Here is a 21,586-nt window from a genome sequence, read left to right as displayed (position 1 = left end):
CTGGAAAGAGAAGATAAATTAGTTATAGAAGTAGGAGAAAGAGTTTTTCTAAAGGGCGTGAACAGTAGAAAGAGTGAAACAGAAGATTGCGGCGAAGGAGGCGACCACGAAAACGATATAACAACCAAAATCTTCGTATGAAAGCAGAAGATTAACAGAGAAGACTATAAAGAAGACAGTTTTCCTAAGAAAAGCAGAATATTAGTAGAGTAGTCTATAAAAAAGACAATTTTCCTAAGAATAATTATTACTACTTCACTTTAGCGAATAAAAAGCAAATACAAAATGAAAAATAATTTCAAAACTAAATAAAGACTTAAAAAGAATGACCGTAACTAAAGACTAGCTTCCATTTTTCAGTTAATGCTCTAGTACATTTGAAATAAGATTGCAACTAAAAGGTACTTTATGGAATTGAATGAAATTGGATCTTATAGTTCCCGGTGTACCTACGAGAAAAGAAGAGGATTACAATCTCTAGAGCTTTTGTTGATGTTTTGTTAGCTGATCTGTTTAACTTTAGAGGAAAGACAAACTTTAACAACAATTTTAAGACAGAAAATAAGATGAAAAAATTATATAAAACTTTAAATATTCTTAGAAAAAATATTGTATAACGTACTAGCGACGCGCCCCAGCTTTGTATGTGTGCAATGGTGAAATATTATGCATGTATTATACATATAAACCTTCCTCTTAAATCACTTTATCTATTGAAAAAACCGCATCAAAATCCGTTGCGTAGTTTTAAAGATTAGGCATAAGATTAAGCATACAAAAGGGACATAGGGGCAGAGAGAGCGATTTTGTTTTATATTATGTAGTGATTGTATGTAACATGGCTAAATTGCAACTTTCCTCTAACTCTAGCCGTACCCAATATTATTCCACAGAAAAGGTTTCTTTAATAAACCAGTAACTGGCCAGTAATAACCGACAAACATTAACGGTAATGCGGCCCATCTATTTCAACAGCATCTTCCTTTTTCAAACCCAGCGCTATGATTGGTCAATTCAAGCCGACGTCGACCGAATGTACTCGATTGCGCTTCGTAATTTTAAGATTGGAATAGAAAATTCAAAATTATAGGTTGGGTGTTGTTATTAGTTATTATTATGTTGGTAATAAGACGTATTTACAACGTTTCTATGTGTTTGTAATATAAATAGCGGTTTACCGGTTGAATTACGTTGTTCGATCTACAATGTTGTAGAAATAGGTTGGTTACCTTGCTCGCTGAGATTGAGTTTGATGGCTTTCGTTGTTGATGTATAATTTAGATTTTGAAGTGTTTCCAATAAATAAATGGAGTCGATTGTTTCAGAATTTACGTACCGAAATCAAAAAGCGTTTAGAAGTAACCATAAACTCAACATGAAACCAAATTCTAGATGATAATGTTAAAATAAACCTATCGTTGTTGTTTATTCTCCAACAACCCTTAAAAATTCCTAACCCCCTTACACGCAACGCACTTGTAACGCCTCTGGTGTTTCGAGAGTCTATGCCCGGCGGCGATTGCTTACCACCAGGTAATCCGTCAGCTCGTTTACCGGCTTATACCATATAAAAAAGAAAAGAGATTACAATCTCCTACAAAAATAAGAAAGATCTGCTACAAAACGAACAATTCAGAGCTAACGAAACGTAAAACTATGTAACAAATACGGGCGATTGATTGAAATGATGTGAACATTTATAGTTCCGTGGTTAGAGCAGCGTGCGATGGCAACACACGGTCCGATGCACCCTGTATATCGCTGTATCGCTTATCATAACCTACATTTACTATAAATGAATTGAGATATTGTTCGAATATTTTATAAAGCACGTGGGATTTGTTACTCTTTTTGACTAAACTAATCTAACTGTACTTTTTGTCCAAGAGAGATTGAGTGAGAAACAGTATCTTACGCATCATATTCTAAAGATATATTTTTTTATATGATAGGCCGGTAAACAAGCACACGGATCACCTGATGGTAAGCAATCGGCGCCGTCCATATACAGTCGAAACATCAGATGCGTTACGAATGCGTTTTGCTATCAAAAATTTGGTTAAAACTGATAGAAGCGCAATGCTTATAGAAGCGCAATCCTTATAGAAGCCATAATAAAATAAGGAGGTTCAGTGTACCTTAAAATAACTAGTGAGTTTGACCATTTAGATGACCAAAATGTGGTGGGATGCTGGCTGGATATCTATTGGACATTTCAACGTGGTTTTTTTTTCTATCAACCGCAGCCTTCAAGGCCTGAGTTTATATACATATATGTGTGTTTAATTGTGGCATGGACACTTGATTGGCCCAATTCATTATAGTTTCTTGTCTAACTTACTCGTTCTTACACGTGTATCGTCACTCACATTTACTACCACCTCATTATTCTTGCGTCGATGATAAACTAACTAATCAATTAAAATAGTGACGTAGTGACAGACATTAGAGGCCATTTTTGAATGTGAGTGTACATAACGTAGACTGGCAAACAACAAAAATAATTAAAATAAAATAAAATAAAAATAAAATAAAAATAAAATAAAAATAAAATAAAAATAAAATAAAATAAAAATAAAATAAAAATAAAATAAAAATAAAATAAAAATAAAAATAAAAATAAAATAAAAATAAAATAAAAATAAAATAAAAATAAAATAAAAATAAAATAAAAATAAAAATAAAATAAAATAAAATAAAAATAAAAATAAAATAAAATAAAAAATAAATTTATTCCGCGATCAATCAAACCTGGCATTATCGCGGTATGATGGATGGCTCGCTTTGAGATTTAACGATTACCTAATTATTTTATTTTTGTATCAAGATTTTACTATTCTATTTTTCCTTTTCGAATGAAAATGTATGGGAAACAGTCAGAGACATCAGCCTGATCCGGAGCTGCGGACTACCTAGCGGGTTTACCGGGGCTCCGTCTCGAAAAGCAAGGAACGAGGTGGTTTCTAGTCAGTCTGACACTCCCTCACGCCTCGCCCAGGGCGGGAGAAATCATTGGATGATTTTACCCCTTAAAACATTTTAATATGATGGCAAAATGAAATAGCGGGATGTAATTCACATTCAATTGTGTAATGCCTCATATAATTCTCCTGCTCAAACTAATCATAAAACGTTTTAAAAAAAACTCCTTACAAAAATCTCCTTATCTTGAATTCCAAAAAACCATTGGCTTACGTAAGTTTCAACTAACATTATTTGTGCGAACAATTACTTTAAAATTTTAAAGAAATTATTTCGACTGTTATGTAATCCTCCCGCATTTGCTATTATGGTAAAATAAAGATTACCCGCTTCACTTACCTTTTTAAAAAGGTAAGGATACCAGCTGAGATTTCTAAATGCGTTTCGTTCATGCTCGTATGATTTTTAAAAATATGAAATATAATATTTTTAGATTTGATTGATTGCTATTATTATGTTGTTAAAGGTTTTTTAAATTGTTGAATGCATTTGTAATGGGATTTAAATGGTTGGTTTTTATGAAAGTAAAGTTTGATGGAAGATATTTTGGAATTAATCTTGATGTTACAGCTGCTGTCGTGTGTACAAATAAATTCCGATTTCTTTTAACTATTCAATAAGGGTAATATTAATAGTATCATAAAAATGATTCTATCAGACATATCATATAAATCTATTGCTGTTCATTAGTCTCGCTAAAACTCGAGAATGGCTAGACCGATTTGGCTAATTCTGCTCTTGAATTATTTGTGGAAGTCCAGGGAAGGTTTAAAAGGTGAGAACAAAATGTTTAAGGCGATACGAAGTTTGCGGGGTCAGCTACTTTCAATTATAAATTAATTGTACACATTTCACACCTTCACGTGAGTATCGACACACCGAATGAAATGTGGGACATTTAAAGACGTGTACACACAGTCACGTTGCCCGACAATAAGTCAAAATTTTAGCCGCAGTGACAAAGCACGCCGTACATTAGCTGTAAACAAAGGACCTTTGTCCCCACCGCAAGTTGTCCCGGCCCGGGAACTTCGCTTTTGTTCCAACTTTGTGTAACTGGCTTTAGGCATTATTTAATTGTCTTTGGGATCTAACACTGAGTGCGATCATAATCCTTTCGCAAAGCTCTAATGTCGTCGGCCACTTAAATCCTATTTATTTTGTACAATTGTTTTAGTTACCTAGACGGTTCATGTTATTTACAACTATGGCAACTTTTGTGGAATAATTTACGTACAATTTGTGGAAGGTGCTTTTCCTGTACATTTTATTTATAGGTTCTGTACAAAAGATCCATTTTCACTACGAACTTTAGAAAAGGTGCGCACTACATGTGAGTTCTTTTCTTTACTTGATTTATCTTAGGACGTCATTTATACTCAAAAGTAAGACAGTTAATTTCAATGTCAACCTGCCATGTATCTTATGTAAGACACGCGTTATTTTCTAAGCAATAAAAATATGACTTTTACGATATCCTCAATAAAATATGAACAGGGTGTTCACAGTATCGCCTGACTCTTTATCAAATATCAGTGCATGTTTCCAAGGTCATTCCTTTGATCTTTTTGGCAAAACATCAAAACTTATGCCACGATTTGTGAAGCCAGCCAATAATATCGCAAGATATTTACATTTTCCACAATTCATTGTTTGTTTAAGAGCAATGATTTACGTCGGTTGTAATTCTTACAATACTATTTTACGTTGTTTTATTTCAAAATAAATATGGCCGCTGTTATGGGTGAATAAATGTTATTTACGAGCCGTTTCATCGTGAGATTTCCGAGGTAAAATATCGTGAATTGTATGATTTTAATTTTATTTTATTTATTTGTTTGTTTATTGACGTGGAATTCTGTCGTGGGGCGTAGCGGGATTTACTTGCGTATTTTTTTTTGCTGCCATTCTTATTATTTTACTTTGAATTAGAAAATAAGCCGAAGTTTCTTTGAACTTACTGCTTTTAAGTAACACATTCGTAACTTTAACTTTATAGGTATGTTTTTTTCATGGAATAGGGGGCAAACGAGCAGACGGGTCACCTGCAACACCAGAGAGTAACAGGCTTTTTTCTTGAAGGTTTGACGGCAATATTTATCTACATGGCAATTAAATCAAAACGACTTTATATATACTATATTAATATAACCATCTCAAAAATAGCTACAAAACTGTTTTAAAGCAGGAACTCGACTATTTTTCACGTAGATACTATCTGTTATCGAAATAGGTTGTTAACCATGATCGATCAAACGGTTTTAGGGTTACCCGTTAAAATAAGGCGTAGCCACGACCTATATAGATAACGTTATCACACGGACAACAGATTTACGTAATTAATAGTGGATACCTTAACTGTTGAGTTATAATGACGGTTGAACACGTTACTAGTTTAGAAATAAATTATTATAGCTTTAGGTAATATTTTTGGGGAAAGTTGGAAAGGAAATCTTAGCATAACTAAGGATATTACGTTTCATTTTATTTTTTGCAGCGAATGATGCCATCAATAATTACAAAAGTTAAGAAAAAGTTAGTCAATTAAAGAATTAAATTGATTGATATTTTGGTAGATGATTAATAAAGTAGTTTTATATTAATAGCTTTAATATCTACCAGTGGTTACGTCCGCATTTCGGTGGGATAAAAAGTATTTTATCACCAAAGTCAGGTCATACTATACCTGTATACCAAATTTCATCAAAATCCTTTCAGTACTTTCAATGTGATTGACGGACAAATAATCAAAACATCTAAAGAAACGAACTTTCTTTATGTTATTACTGTCATTCTGAATAAATAAAGAATATCAGCATTAAGTTCGCGTTATGTACCATTATTTAATTGTACATTAAAGATTAAATAAATAAATAAAATATCAATCACGAATTAAGAAGAACAAATAAAACATACACTACCCATTTTACAGATCAAATGAAAACATAAAAGGTTCAAAGCATTCAGTCGCATAACACATGTACGGTATTAGCATGCACAAACCCCATAAATATGGCATGAAGGCGAATTAATCATACTCTCTGACAGTAAGGAATTCTGTAGATGTTAATCGTTCCGCATAGAATATTAGAATATTTTGTCCAACACTCCTTAATAAATTATATTAGCAAACGTTTGATAGTGTCTTGCCAAAGATTTCTGAATGTTTCACAAGAAACATTACTTAGATATTTTGTTGTTCAATTTATTGTTAGTTTCAAATCTGTTTTTGTTTATAATGTTGGGGATTTATGAAGGCTGTGGTGTAGTAGTATCCTTATAGTATTGATTTTATACCATAATTTTATGGGAATAGAATGGTAGATAGTGTAAAAATCTGTAGCGTTAGTATGACTTTGCTTTACGTTTAAAGTAATCGAAACGAGAACGTGTTCGGCGCTTTGATTGGTTGGCTTGAATGAATTAACCAGTCAAAGGGATCAATGAGCGCGCTCGTTCAGCTTTTAATATAAAGAAAACTCATACTAAGCGTAATAGAAACATTGATAAATCAATTGAACAATAATGTAGTCTTTGTTTATCCATTGAAATATAAACAACACTGGATTTCTCTAATACGATACTCCATAGGTTACAATTAATTAAGATAAAAACGAATCTGACAACAGAACCATTGAAAATACAAACTTCACACTAGAATGTCTATCTAAAAATACTCAAAAATGAAGACGTACAATATCCAGACAATAATGATTACACAGAATCACATGAATTATCTCAAGACACGTGTTATTTGAACTATTTCGCTTGGCAACACTCTTTGTATCTTTATTTATTGAACCACCATTTTATTAGTCTTCACGAAATCGAATGTTTCATGCAAAAACAAACATACATACATCAGAACAGTTTATTTAAAGAAAGAAAGTTTATAAAACTGAGTAGAGTGTTAAGTTTAAAATGATAAATATTTATTTCTGCTCCTCTTTAGATTCGACTTGTAATTAAAATATTAGGTCTATTACCATCATTGTTTATTTTAATTTGCATTTGGATTTAAGTTGTAAAAAAACATGTGTTTTGAAAAGAGTAACTTCTTCTCCATTCGAAGCTACACTTTGGAACGTGCACCTAGTTTCATTGACAGAAAAGTGCCAAATTTTGGATTAATTGAAATAAATGCTTTGATTTTGATTTCATCAGAATTCTTCCATGACCTGAGTTAGACGAATCTATAATACGAGTATCTAGTCTATAAGTCTATAATATTTTTTTGTTTGTTATTTTCAATAGAGTCATCTGTATTCGTTTCTTCTCTAACCACCACAAACCACCACCACCAATACTATTGAAATTCAATATACTTGGATATTTTCACCTCAAGAATTAGGATGACAGGTCAAAGATACCTGATACGGCGAGGGTGGTTTTGAAATAGTGAGCCCCGTTCGTATGGGAGATACCAAGTTCGGTGGAATAAATAGTAGTAGTAAGTATTTTTCCTTTTTAGGTGGATTTTCAAAGCAGAATTTGAGGTTTGAAGTTGTGGTAGGTTATATTTTAGAGTAGAGTATAATGCCACCGATGACAATGTAATGGTGAATAATTTAGAAATAACACCTTTTGTATTCAATGATGGTAATATTAGAATTCTAGTATATATAGTAATAGTTGAAACCAAAAATCACAAGACCAAAAACGAAGAAACATACAAATATAAACCCAAAACAAAAACAAAACAATCGTAAACACGGGTCACGCATAATCATCAGTCAAGTTAATTCCCAGGTCAAGTGAACACATGTAGCTAAAGTAGACATGGATTACACAAGTGGCAGTCATTGTGGGACACATGTACCACCACGTTGGCTGCCGGCTATTCTTGAACGAGCCGGGTGTGGGTCGCGGTGCAATCGATGACAGTCAGCGCAATTCAGTATTTGTGAAAATATTTTGGGTAAGATTGAAAAGTAATTTGATGTAGTTTATATTCGCAGAGTAGAATACGATTGTCGACTATGGGACCATATATTAGATAGGGATCGGGTAGCTTCTGTGTAAGCTGCTGAGCGTGAAGATTATTTATGAAATTGCTTATGAAAGAGTAAGTTATGATTGAATTTGAAATTAATGCTAAAAGGATCGTTAGTGATATCAACAATATGAATGAGCATCAGAAATCCAGAACAAATGAATATATTAGATTATTCAATCAAAGTAAATGAAATTGAGATTGTTCTACGAATTAATTTATATTCTACAATGACTCATAAAGCGTAAAATTTTGTCTTAAAAGACAACAATAGGAAACCGCTGCCTCCTACACTCTGCTCCAAACTTAACCTAACAAGTATATTTGCAGGTTTTGTTCGTGAATAGCACATGTTTTCTCAGTATATTGCACAACATTATTAATTTATTTCCTTACCTCAATAAGAGGCGTATATTCAACGGCTCTATTACTAGGATTGTATAAACATAAATCGTTTATAATTATATCTAAACTGATGTTTCTATTTACTATTAATTAAGACGTCACATGTAAATTGTTTACGTTAGTAGATGTGTATATTAATGCTAATTGGGTAATAACATAAATTGATAGTAATTTAATTGATAGTTTCGTAGGTAAGGTAGGGGAGAGTGATGACCTTTGTGCCACTGTCAATATGTGTATGGACGCAAATGAACTCATTCGTGACGTCGATGTTATAAAAATAGTTGTTAAAGATATGGACATTGTTATTGACAATTTTGATGATGAAATACTTTCTGATAAACGTATTAATTTTGTTGTAGAAGATGATGACAGAAATGATGTCATCAAAGTAACAATGAAACAGATAGCTGAAACGTGTCATCCATTTAAATTCTAGTAAAAAAAGAGAGACAATATAGTAAAAGAGAATGAGACAGATATTTAAAATCATATCGCCACTAAAATACTGAATGAAAAGTTCCATTTTCTATCGATATTTTCTACAAAACCACCTGTACGTGGTTGTGGAATCGTCGTCCGATCTGGTTGTGGATAGTCCGACCACAGCTACGGCAAACGACCAACAATACCGCCGCAGTCCGCCGTAAACTGTGTTCAAGGTTTTGCGCATTTGCTCAGCGTCGGTTTAGTGGCCAACCACCTAAATGAGCGGCTCACCACTGCTCGTAACGATTTTACCTTTAATAAAGACTGGGATAGCTCCTAGCATGGTTAAGCGTTGAGATTCTACTGCACTTTCAGTATAATAGATTATATTAACTATTTTTAAAATTAATCTGTGTAAACCAGTAAAAATTTGATCAGCAATGGTAGTTTATTACACAGATCATCTATCTAATAAACTACAATATGATAAATCTTTTATTGTAACTTTCGTGAGACATACTAAATTAATTATTATGATCGGCTTACTCACGTAAATGTTTGACGAGGAACTCGACTAGTTTCATGCTTCTTTGCATAGCTGGTAATAATTAAGATGATAGATCAGTCAACAGCGATGTTATTTCTACAATTTTACCATACATTTAAATTCCGTGACCTTTCCCAAGCTATATAAACCTTGTGTATTTTAATTTTACTACAACAAAATGAATATTACAAACGTAATGTTATCTGCACGTGTTAAGTGTAAGTCTATTTTAAGACTACAACACAAGGAAACAGAAAAAAATATTCAAGGTGATCGGGTTAAAAAGTTTTAGCCCGGCTGGACAGGTTTAAGATTTTTTCAATCACTTAGGATTGAGTTTAGGCTTTTTTGCATTGGAACATGTTCGATCCTGTCTTTTACTAAAGGCTGTTATTTTTCTGCAGTATAAATGGTCTTTAAAGTCACTGCAGTACTATCTACATTAAATGCAAATTCAAGAGCAATAAAAATGTTTATAAGACTGAAGCCACTTCCACTCCTTACAACGCAGTAAGTCTGTGATCGTTTAACTGAACCCGAAGGTTACTAGCATTGTACTCCGATTGATCCTTAACCTTCCTACATTGGGTCTATTGTGGCTGGAATTGATTACTTCCGGTGTTGCCCGATGTCTTTTTATTGTGTACGTAACTAAGCTATTTGCTGACCGACAAGTGGCCGAGACCTGACGTAGGAGCGTACGTGATATTCTCGAACGAATTACGCGTTCATTTCTTGGATCCATTCCGATATAAGACCTAAAATTTTAAATAACGATGCAAAAAAGAAGAGTTTACACAATACACCAAACCGAGATGATTATAACAAAAACGATCGCAAAAAAAATCGACGATCGAACAAAAAATGAAATCAAACAATATCGAGAGTTAAACAAACGAGGTTTCCTTATAAGAAAACAATCGTTAAGAGAGCGTCGTCAATCAAAACAAAAGAGAAACAAAATCTATACGAGCCAATTGAAAAAACATTGGGAAGATTTGAAAGTATAAACAGGTGAGGCGGTCAAAATCATGCGATCAAGGTAATATAGATGACACGGCCAAGGTTAAGCCTCGGAGGACTTATACTACTAATTGAATACTCCTTGAGGATGCAGAGATCACACTGTTTGCGATCCATTAAACAGATTGAGTCCATTAATCCAACAATGTTGGTGGTCACGTAATTTTGTGGAAAAATTCGCTTGCCACAGTTGAATAATATGGAAAAGTTGAGCTCAAAAATACTTTCAGAGACTTTAGATTGTTGATAAAATAATACAATTGGCAATTGTTTTCACCATTTCATAGTTCCAGTATCCACACACAAACATGATATAGCTTAGGATATAACTCAACCCCATAGTACTACAGCTAGATTCCATCACGATTCCATCAGAATCCAATCAAAATAAGATTTGTGAATTTGACCCATCAATTTCATGTTCGAATATTGTCTAAAACGTGTTCGAATACCCAATATTATTACGGCATCACGATGTTTGGATATCACGAGCGGATGTTATGAAAATAACCAGGCAAATTATTAGCAAATATTGCCATGATCATTTGTTATTTAATAAACATTACAGCTATTGTTATCACACAATAACATAACAATAGAATGTGGTAGAAAGTACTGTTATACAATACCATTTTGTCTAGCTGCGGTAGCATAACTATTTTCATTAATTTTCGTCTGCGCTCTGCTAATTATATTTTGTTTTTCATGTGCATTTTTTGTCTCTACCCAACAATTGTTTGGTTTTGTGTTTGGAGACTTTTTAATGGATCTATTATCTGAAACGATCTATCAATTTTGGACTTTCTTCTTTAAAATAAGTCATCTTGATTAAGTCTTTTTGTTCCTGCTCCATATCTTTTATATTTTTATTATTTTTGGTTTCTTCTCCGTTATGGCCACTTTCACTAACTTTTTAATGACGTAAACGTCTAACAGAAACTTTCTTAAAACAATAGCCAAAACTTCAAAGAAACCATTCAAGGAATCATGTCAACTAACTCAGCTAAAAATATCGTCAAAGGGAAACCTATATTTTTAGTGACTGTACCAGGAATTTCACTTAGTCAAAGCAAATGTGTCATGATTCATGAAGCTAGTCATAGATCAGTGACTTCATCAAAACATTAGCTTTACCTATAATATTAATTATGAAAATAAATGGAAAAACGTAGTTAGTCGATATGCATTCCATTCTTTCATGTGTTTAGTCGTTCGTCTCATTCAAGTTGTAGTAGGCAATGTTTAGACTTCTGAGTCTAGAGCCTACTGTCGTTGAGACTTTAGGCAAATAATTGTAGTTACACTACTTTTCTTGAAGATTTTGTTCTAAGAATGGAGTATATCTTACTGTACTCGTTTTTTGTTATATATAGTTACTTTTTCGGGCAATTTTTGAACATAAGTTTTTTTTTTTAAATCCAGTTGTTCAAAGATTGCTACATGACTATGGTATTTACACAGAACTTTGCACAAGTTCTAAACGGAATACGGTCTGTTTAGAAAGAGAAACGAAGACAAGGACAGCGTTACTCCAGCTCGTGACGTCACCGGCGCAAGCGCACAGCGGGACGGCAACGTCGCGCACGCCGAATGTTTTGTAAATAGAATATTGGATAGCGATTGTTGTGTGAGGGAGAGAGTGGCATTAGTTGGAGAGAGATGCAGTATCTGTCAAAATCTGTATGAAACAGGACTTTATGCTGTGGAAATATGGAATCCAGTGCGTTTTGTGTGCAGTTGTAAATATGTTCAATGTACCAAGCCATGCACTTCTGTAATGTAATGGTAACATGTACTCCGGCGTACCGGTACCAACTACCAACAGTTATCGGGAGGATAATAGGCATTTCGGTTGGTTTGATAACGGTTATCAATGGCCTGATTAATTAATTAACAGCATTATAGAACCGTGAAATCATGGAGGTATACGATGTATTTTAATTTCTTGGCCTTGTTCACTCTATGTGTATAATTCTATTTGAAATCTATTCACGAACTTGTGGAGAAAGAGTCTCGAGATTTAATCATTGAAAAAAGTATTTTCGTGTGTCAAAAGATTAAAAATATATCAAAAGAGGGAAGCGAACCAATCGACAGTCCACGTTTACGTAACACAAAAATGGGAATGAAGAAAAAAAGAAAATTGACTACTATATTTTTATTTTATCTCATTTGTGAGACGAAAATTAAATTCCCTTCCTTATTAAGCTGGCTATATAACAATGTAGGTAAATTTTAATAAATAAATAAGTGGGAGGAGAGAGGGTGGCATCGAAATCCTCCCGAGGTCGTTGACCCATCGACCGCCCCCCCATTCCCTGCGCTACCCCTGCCTCGCGACGTATCGAACCTTCGCGGATGTGATGTGTCTTAGTACCTATGTATTTTTATAATATTTTCGCACACAGGCAGGCATAAGCTATCCTAAGTAATAATAATCTACATAGGACATTCTTAGATGAACTCATAAAAGAGATAACTTACAGATGTTATTCAAATCCCAAATTCTTTTTAGTCCTACAAATGGCTCTACAAACGCTGTTGAAATATCGTGCACTGAGAAACATGCTAAACGTCCCTTTCAGTTTAAATGATAAAATGGTGTAGAGTGATGAAGTGGCTAGAATTAAAGTAATGTACAATTATAGACTGCCTAACTTGGAACATCGATCTAGAAAAGACAGTAACACATTAAACAATACAACGATTAATGAAGCAACGACATACAGACAAACACTAACCACAAAACAACTAAGAACTACAAAATGTTAGAAAAATAGATTCACAACGAAAAATTAGTAAAAGCATTAAAGAAAGACTAAAACAAAAAGGAAAACGTGCAAAAAGAAATTGCAACTAAAAGACGAGATTAAAGTGCGAGCGAGAAAACAAGTGATAGACAAGGATAAAATATATTTACCTTGATGTCTTGTAAGACCTGTAAACAACAAACACACATGTCATTAAAACATGATTACAAAATTATGACTGTTGTTATTATAACGCATGTAATGTAATTGCATTTAAAAATAAACTATCGTAATTAGAGGTAATAGACATACAATTTTCTGGTTCGAAAACCGTGGATATTTTCGCAAAAACTTAGATCTATGTCAAACAAAAATATTGCTTAACAGACTTTTATAAAAATGTATACAACCTCCTTTTACTTAATATTTCAGAACACAGCGTTATGTTTCAAAAAGTATCCAACGTTCCAAATTCAAAATTCGTTTACCAACTTTCGAAAACAAAACACAATTATAAGTCAGCCATTTTGAATTGTGAAGTTTACAGAAAGCTCGAACTATCATAGTTAATTAAGTTAAATGAACAGAGTCCTGATTGATAAACTTTGACCGTATACGGGCGGGTTATCGACCGGACATGTCTATAAACCCGGGTAACTGATAAAAACCGGATGAACACTGTCTATGATGTGCAAGGAGTTTTTATTATTGTATCACAAGCGCGTATCCCTCAGATATTATGAGAATTTCATGGGAAAATCACTAGGGATTTCATTTCCATACAATATTTTAGATTGTTTTTTTAGCGGTATTTTAGTTTAGTGATCATTTCATTAGTAAAATATTATTAAAATGACGCATGCTTAATGACTCATAGTGAAAAGCATTCTTCTAGAATTCATTCATCATAGACAATAGAACGCGATAACTTTAACGGACGCCATGCTGATAAAACATTGTAATATGCGATTTTAAATTTTAACTCTATTGAATCATAGTTTATTTTCACTTGACTGCGATAATGACTATTAATGTCGTTATTTTATCACCATATTTTTTTCTCTAGTGATTTAATCTGTGTTAAAAATGTATTTTTTAATTCTATCGTTGTTCATGTGCGCTGCTATTTATATGACATGTTTAACAAACTCAAGGTAGGCTGAATAATCTGAAGGTTTCACGCCCAAGGTGTTTCTAAAATGTCGTAATTTTGACAGTACTAGCTGAAGACTGTTACCGACTCAATTATGGGTTGGAAAATTGAATTGTTTATAGTAATAACATTTATCTGTCTATCAATAGTAAGGTAAGACTTTATGACTATTTTAAACCTAAAATAGGATTTTGATACTCATAGGACTGATAGTCTATGTAATTTTGGTAACTTATTTGTTCTTGGGATAACAAGGTGATAGTTTATTTTTTAATAAGGGCTAACAAAGATTTACATCACCACCCATGGTCTGCGACACCAGATTAGAAGTGCTGCAGCAATTCTAGGAATGCTAGCTTTTTAGCTTTTAGCATAACATTTGTAAGACAATTTTTACTATTGCGACTGTTTGACTGCCGCTTCTAAACACTAACTTTACAATGCCAGTTTTACATCAAAAATACAGGAAGAGTTTAACTTGTAAAAGCCAAGTATTTCCAAAAATACTTTCACAAAGGATTGCAAGTTTGTATTTTCTTCAAGTTTAATTATAAGGTCGATATCCGAAGGCGGTTTGGGGTTATCGACCGGCGGGCGAAGTGACCCGGCTGAGATGAATTTGAACCGGGTACAACCGTTTTGTATTACCCTAGGTCCGGGTGCTTTATTTATTGAATTTCAAACCAATATTTACTCTATTTGAAGTAGTCTAAAATTGATAATTGTATGGATAGTTTTTTTGGCATAGATATCAGGAAAAATATTTTTTTTTGTGTTTTACCGATGCAATACGTTGTATAACGAACCAACACGTCTGTTTTCTCCAGAAGTAGATAGACCTATTTATATTGCTCTATTGGGTACATTAGTAGCCTATTCTCAAAACTAACCACAAATTCGACTCTGTGCTTATAAAGAATTTCAAGTACGTTTTGGAGATTGCATTGAAAACCTTTTGCTTGACAGTTGCAGTTGTGGCCATCAACCATCAATACCAGAGATCTTAGGAGCAGTAAAATAAAATATCATTGATTCCTTAGCCAAGAACCTCGTCCTTATCCTTGAGAAAGGAGCCAGTGATATATTATATATCTGTCTTTGGACCCCTGTTCCTAACACTTCTTCCACTGTCAAATCGGTACATATGACATAACTTAATTTCTGTTCTGTTGAATCGTGTCGCTGGCAGAAATAATATGTACCTTCTCGATTTATTCAACAATATCTTGTTAGAAGCAATTTAAATAGATTTATTTTGGATTTAATTGTTAAAGGGATATAAAACTTTAGTAATAAATTGTTCCATTCCTAAAATAATAAATAAACCGGTTTAAACCGGTGCTGTATAAGCAAAACTGACACCCCTCGTATAAACAAATAAAATCTACCAAAAAGGTAACAATTTATTTCAATTCCATTTCTACCAAAATCAAGTCCCAAAATCCTTTTCTCTACATTTTTCCCTTTTCTAACAAGAAAAGACTGTAAAGTCAAAGATAAGAAATGGAACATTCTAAGGCTAGGTCATCGATAAGGTGACGAGAACCGAGAAACGGTTACCCGGGTCTCAGACCATATCCGGACATTTTGTCACCATGTCTCGAGAGGACGGTAAAAGTTGTAGATAAGCTAAAACCTGGTTGAGAAGGTTTTTCTTAAGTATCAATAATGATTTTTATATTGGTCTTTGTAAGAGAAGTAGAGGGTATTATGTGATTGTGTAGCGCGTAGGGAGTAAATCATGACTTGTAAATAGCCACCCTTATAGCAGGATATCTTTAAAAGAAATCAGTTTTAAGGTGCTGAACTCACTGACGTAAAATGTTACTGAATATTGTAGTCAGTAGAGTAGAGTAGGACAAATCAGATATTAACAAAATCGCTAAACAATAGTGGATATTTGTCCTCAATTATAAATTCAAAGGAATTCGCTCGCCAAACGATCATTTGGGTGTCATTGAATACTCCTTGAAATGAACCGAAAGAGAATACTAATGGCAGCGTGTGACGCAGCTCCCGCGGCGAGGAAGGTTACGCCGGCAGTGAGCCCGGAGCGGCGTGCGACGGCTGCTCACGCATAGTTTCACGCACATCCGACCGCTCTATTACCGGGTAAGCCGACGGGTAAAGTTCAAGGGCCGTCTGCCGCGCGTCTACGCGTATTCCCCGGCGACCGGATATATTTCACCCGGACTTGGCACCCGGCTTTACCAGTTCTTTGCACGAACAACCGAGGTGTAAACACGCCAGAGAAAGTTCACACGTTCGTGGTTTAACGACGGTTTTATTGCCACTAGACTGCAGCTAGACTATTGCTAGTTTAATTTTATATTTTTACTTCGCGGAATTGGCCATTCAAAACGTTGTACACAATTTTCTCCGCCGCGTTATGGGCGTACGTTATTGTGAATGCTACGGCGCTTATGTTCCACGTTTCCGTCGGCTACGATAAGCTTATCTTATCTTGGAAGTTTGTGCGGAAATATTTCCAAGTTATTTTAAATATTTTTCCCGTTTCATAGTAAGTGAAAATGGAGCAGAAAATAAAATCTCTTTATTGTGTTCCAGGCTAAAGAGGTAAACGTCCGTATTGTCGGCGCGTGACGGCTACAAGTTCAAGGGCGGGATCCACAGGAGTGCGGGATATCTTACGCTTGTCTACCCGATCCGATCCCGGGGGCCTTGCTCGGGAAATATGAGGAGGGCGCCCCGGGAGCCCGGGATCGTGAATGGAGTCATTTGGGTCTGTTTGTAAACAACGTTCAGGATTGCTCTTTGATTGTTTGTACTGATAAACTTTGAGTTACGTTGGATGGCCGTAGAAAATTGCGAAACAACTTTCGTCTGATGTAAAGGTTAATTGTGTTTTAAATGTCATTTAACTTGGTCTATTGAGGTTACTTTGTTGGTGTTTTATGGTGTGATTAATGTTGTGCGTCATCTTTATCTGTTTGTTGTATAATGTTCTTAAGATGGATTAGGGTTCTAGATATTCGAAGGTTGGTTGGTGATAAAAGTGCAAAATGATATGAGCTCTAAGCGTGTATGGACAAGTGTGAGTTTCCGAGGTGCACGTGGGCAGCATGAATGGAGTAGCGTGGATGTGACACGTAGCATGCGTGACTGGTCGCCACGCGGTCTGACTCTTGCCACTTACTTGCGATTACGTTGAATATAAAAACAACTTGTTACTATCGATTGGGTTGTTGTTGCTGTTCAATCAGCTGGTCGTTCAGCCGGTTGTGCCACTTGTAATTCAGAGCTAACAAGTGATGCGCCACCATGTTTTGTTTATGACTTGCGACATTTATTGATGATAAATAAGTACCGACTTTTGTTTGCTAAGTTTATTTATGTCTCTCCAATTGAAAATCTATCTTATCATTTTGTTATAACGTTCAAAACATGTTAAACTATTTCTGAATTAAGTATATCATGTTCTATTTGACATTTTAGGCAAAAGAAGGTTAAAATTGAATTCTTTTCAGTGCTATATCTTAATGCAATCTGTACTTAGACTCTCTACAATAGACCCTATTTGAAGAACAGTCATACAATAATGTAATATCTTTCTCCCCGTAATACTGTTCTAGTAACATTTAACTTTCTCTACTAAACTCACGATACCAATCAATCTCTGACTTAGTTACCTACATTAAGACGGTTTTACTTTAGTACAAACTTTCTATTGTATTGGTATTAAGAAAATTGGTAGGTAAATAGAAAGGATTGCCTCGTAGTCACCATTAGTATTACATTTGCCAATTAAAACAACATGAGATAGAGAGTAGGGACGCAATTATGATTGGATAGGAGTAAAATATCTGATTTAGTAAATATCTATTTAGTAATTATTATTAGCTTCGTGGATATACTGACTGACAACTGACGGACCAATCTATTTGGATGTTTAAAACTTTAACATATCTGACAAAAATTGTAAGCTGCACATCTGTTCCTAAAACTACGAAATAACAAAACATACATAATAATATCATATTATTTAAATGAAGGCAAAACTCCAGTAAAACTGAAGAGTAAACGAATTAAAAGCCCATCTTACTTGGTACCGTTATGTCACAAGTTAAGGCGGTTTACAGAAAAAAACATGCAAATATCACCTCATTTCTTTTTACTTAGAAAGTTTTGAGAAAGTAACATTTGGGAGAACATAGTCCAATGGTACTGTTTTCCCCCTAAGCACTGGGGTTTTATTACATTCATATGATCGTAAAATCTATAAAATGTGACGTTGCTACTCATTTTATGGGTACCAAGTGATATATTGGGGCATACGGTGGTAGTGTATTAAAAGGGTTTTGGGTGAAAAACTAACATGTTCCTAGGTGGTATCTGTTGCTGGTAGGAAATTGTAGTTATAGTGCTTATTGTATGCACTGTCATACTAGGGGACCATTTATTACGACGCTGTTTTTTTTTCCGAAAGGGAAACATGACTAAACATTGAAGGTATAATTATAACTTTCGTGAGACATACTAAATTATCTAATAATCACGGTTTGCAGAAGGCTGTGTGACGTCGACGCGTCTAGTAGAGCTTTTCTTCGTACGAGATAAGCCGTGATTTTTAGACATTGAACAGTTTCTACTGTCCCTAGTTATAGACAGGCGTCTATACAATAGTAGGTTTCAGAATCAAATATCTCTTAATTAAAAGATAATACTTAAGACGAAGAAGGTTCGAATGTGATATTTCGTCTCAGATACAACAGAGTTGTCGTGCATATTGCGAAACAAAAACATACCTAGTAAGGTTACGTAATTTATTACGAAAATTACTTTTTCCCCCTGAAAACTGAAAAGCCTGTAAAACATCTTTTGTGAAAGTTGTAAATAATGCCAGCTTAACTGAAGTCCGTGACGTCACAGCATCTTCATAATCTTTTGTGCTGAAAGTGCTCGAGTTTTTGACAAAACACTTCTTGTTTGCTAAATTAAATTTCGCCGAGCGCCGAGTCGCCTGACCAATCTCGCAAATCTCCATCAAAAGGAAAATAAGAAAGGTAGATTTAAAACATTGTCTTCTAAAGCCGTTAATTTGTAGCCTTTACAGAATAAAAAAAACTAAATACGTAAATGGAAAAGTTAAAGGAACTGCTAAGGAAATGAACACTTAATTTCTTGTAACACTACAATTTTATGAAGTAAACGAGGAATGTTCAAGTAAATACATCACTTCTGGCATCTCAGTTAATATTTCAAAGCAAAATAAACACATTAAGGGTGGCAGGAGCCGCGAGACCGGCTAATTGCAGTTCATATCACTCGTAAAGTCAATTACGACGCTCGTGAAAACGTCCAGAATTAAAATTTACGTTTACGGTTAAAAGCCCTATATACACATAAACTGCTCTTTTTATTATTTCTACGGGTGTATTTAATGCTTAATGTCAAATAGGTGAGACCACACGCAGGTAGATGCTCAAAAATAAACAGCCTCAACCATCAAACTGGTCTCGACTTTTTTTCAGAAATTCAACCACGGCGCCCATCCTAAGTTGTAAAGATATCGACAGAATCGAAATAAAAGTAATTGTTTCGATTGCAATGTCAGAAACGGATAAAATATTATCCAAAGTTTTTATTGTAGGAAGGAACTTATAAATTAAAATACGATTCCCAGTAAAAACGACGTCACTAGCATTTTGTTTTAATTTATTGTCCTTAATGCAACACGGAAAAGGTTCTGCGTGGACAAAAGTGAAAATTTATAGCTTTCAACGTGCACAGAATTTTCCAATTATCCAGACTCCTGACTGTCCGCGTCGGGCTGCCGACATTATTGATTTTCACTTTTTATGCGACCGCTTGTCCGCAGACGGCTTTTATGGTTTGTTTTAAAAATACACCGGCTTATTAAAATAATGTTTCGTTCGTTAAATACAGACAAGATCACTCATTCTGATAGCTTTAAAACCCTTACAAAGTAGAGAGGATTGTTTTTTTACTTGCATACCATATTTATGAGCTCAATTTTCATTAGTGATTCTTTCTACCTCAACGCATACATGAATATTAAAGCATTTACTTTAGAAGTCACGGTCCGGGAGCGTATTAACAAATATTAAATGCGTGCTGCAACATTTGTTAATTCAACGAGCCGGCCGTGTAGCGCAGTCAATGAATGTTAATTCTATTTAGCTTTGTGAATGGGGAAATAATATATTGCGGTTTCAGCGTGGTCCGAACGAGTTGTATTTCCTAGTAGTGAGTAGAGGTTATCTGTGCGCGGCCAGATGCGTGGGCCACGTGTTTTTATTTACACCACTATCAAACATCGGCCGGCATAACGCACGATCGGCACGAGCTCAATGAATCGAGGCCGGCCAACGCGAGACTGACCTAAATTTTTATTCGCCACGCAAAACACTATCAACTCTGCCACATGGCGACATTGGTCACTGACACTAAAAGGGACGCTTACCCTACGCGAGCCTTCTGTTTTAAATTTGGTCGGTTTAACTCAAACTTCGCAGTCAAAGGTCAATTGTAAGGAACGTCTTAATAATATTCCATTAAAAATAAGCGAACCAGAATCCGGGACAGAGATAAGCCGTATCTAGAGTACACACACGCTATCTAAATCGACTATGTTGTGTAAACTTTACATCACGATAAGAGATAAACGGAGAACTATGAATCAGGCGACGGATAGTATTTGATTAACTCGAAAACCTAGTATTGGTAGGTACCTATTCGAAAATCTTGCTTGAAATGGATATACATATTTTTATTTTTATCTTATCTCTTCTGAATTCTGTAATTATATTTTGTGTTATTGCTGAATCATTTTCTATTTAGTGTTAGGAAAGTAAACAGTGTATAACGAACGGAAATACCTTGAGCAAAGCTTCGGAGTGTTTTCGAATGATGGAGTGCGTACGTGACGACTGGAGGTACCTACCAATAGGAGGAAATGTATAACATAGTGTAGATAAGGCCCCGATTCTTTAAAATATTCTAAAATTAGTTTTGGTACTGTTTTGTTTGTTTAGTGGCTACGAGAGCGATTATAATGTTATCGTCTTTTATTTTCATGTATTTCGATATTTAAACAGTAGCTATCTATACATTACTCAATATTCTTACTGCCTTCATCATAGACATTTAATGATAACTTAAACTATACCTTAGTAACGATTTTGTTCCGAAAATGATTGCTAAGGACTGGGTTAAGTAACCATTAAATGACTCTGATTACGGTGATCAACTTCTCAACAGTTACTTAACCCTTCCTTAACAATTGTTTTCGTAACAAAATCGTTACTAAGGAATAGTTTAAG

At 34.5% G+C, this 21,586-nt stretch overlaps 1 protein-coding gene across 5 annotated transcripts in view; it reads right to left on the bottom strand.

The window, feature by feature from the left end:
- LOC118262164 (DNA N6-methyl adenine demethylase) overlaps nt 1–21,586 on the bottom strand; it is a 111,042-nt gene that overhangs the window by 12,647 nt on the left and 76,809 nt on the right. For 3 of the 5 annotated variants that reach the window (XM_050701480.1, XM_035573335.2, XM_050701482.1), the window contains one exon: nt 13,300–13,317. The exons of the other annotated variants lie outside the window; for them this stretch is intronic. In XM_050701480.1, the coding sequence (XP_050557437.1) occupies nt 13,300–13,317 (18 nt within the window). The remainder of the gene's footprint in view (nt 1–13,299; nt 13,318–21,586) is intronic. 5 annotated transcript variants of the gene reach the window in all.

Source organism: Spodoptera frugiperda, chromosome 20 (genome assembly GCF_023101765.2).
Source record: "Spodoptera frugiperda isolate SF20-4 chromosome 20, AGI-APGP_CSIRO_Sfru_2.0, whole genome shotgun sequence".
NCBI classification, from domain to species: domain Eukaryota; kingdom Metazoa; phylum Arthropoda; class Insecta; order Lepidoptera; family Noctuidae; genus Spodoptera; species Spodoptera frugiperda.
This window is presented reverse-complemented; position numbering and strand designations above follow the sequence as displayed.